The sequence below is a fragment of the Dendroctonus ponderosae genome, unplaced genomic scaffold (genome assembly GCF_020466585.1).
Source record: "Dendroctonus ponderosae isolate FM_Combo_2020 unplaced genomic scaffold, Dpon_F_20191213v2 Dpon_F_20191213_1, whole genome shotgun sequence".
Classification (NCBI taxonomy): Eukaryota; Metazoa; Arthropoda; class Insecta; order Coleoptera; family Curculionidae; genus Dendroctonus; species Dendroctonus ponderosae.
Window position 1 is genome coordinate 41788474 of NW_026017110.1, and position 306 is coordinate 41788779.

Consider the following 306-nt stretch of genomic DNA (forward strand, 5'->3'; position numbering starts at 1 on the left):
AAATGGGGCCCAAATGGGGCTCCCATTTACTGAAATACCATGAATTTCGATCTCCCCATTCCAAACGTGAGTACCCCAGGCCATTTCCGTTACAGTATTTTTACAAAAGCATGATCCACACAAAATCACCCTACTTCAAAAAGACTATTAAGCCACCGAATATTTCATTAATTTAATTATATCGTGTTTAATTTTGGAGTTGGTCAGTAGTCAGTATTTTTAGGTGGAAACTACATACCATTTCTGCAACGCAGCGCTCATCATAATCTTCTATGTTCTTAATAGTTGGGATATTATCTGAAAAAA

At 36.6% G+C, this 306-nt stretch overlaps 1 protein-coding gene across 1 annotated transcript in view; it reads right to left on the bottom strand.

Annotated features, from left to right (window-relative positions):
• The window catches only part of LOC125503462, a gene marked incomplete at its 3' end in the record, with an annotated part of 2676 nt that overhangs the window by 1564 nt on the left and 806 nt on the right, over window positions 1–306 (bottom strand). Inside the window, 1 exon segment of the mRNA XM_048663859.1 lies at window positions 239–297. Coding sequence (XP_048519816.1) covers window positions 239–297 — 59 coding nt within the window.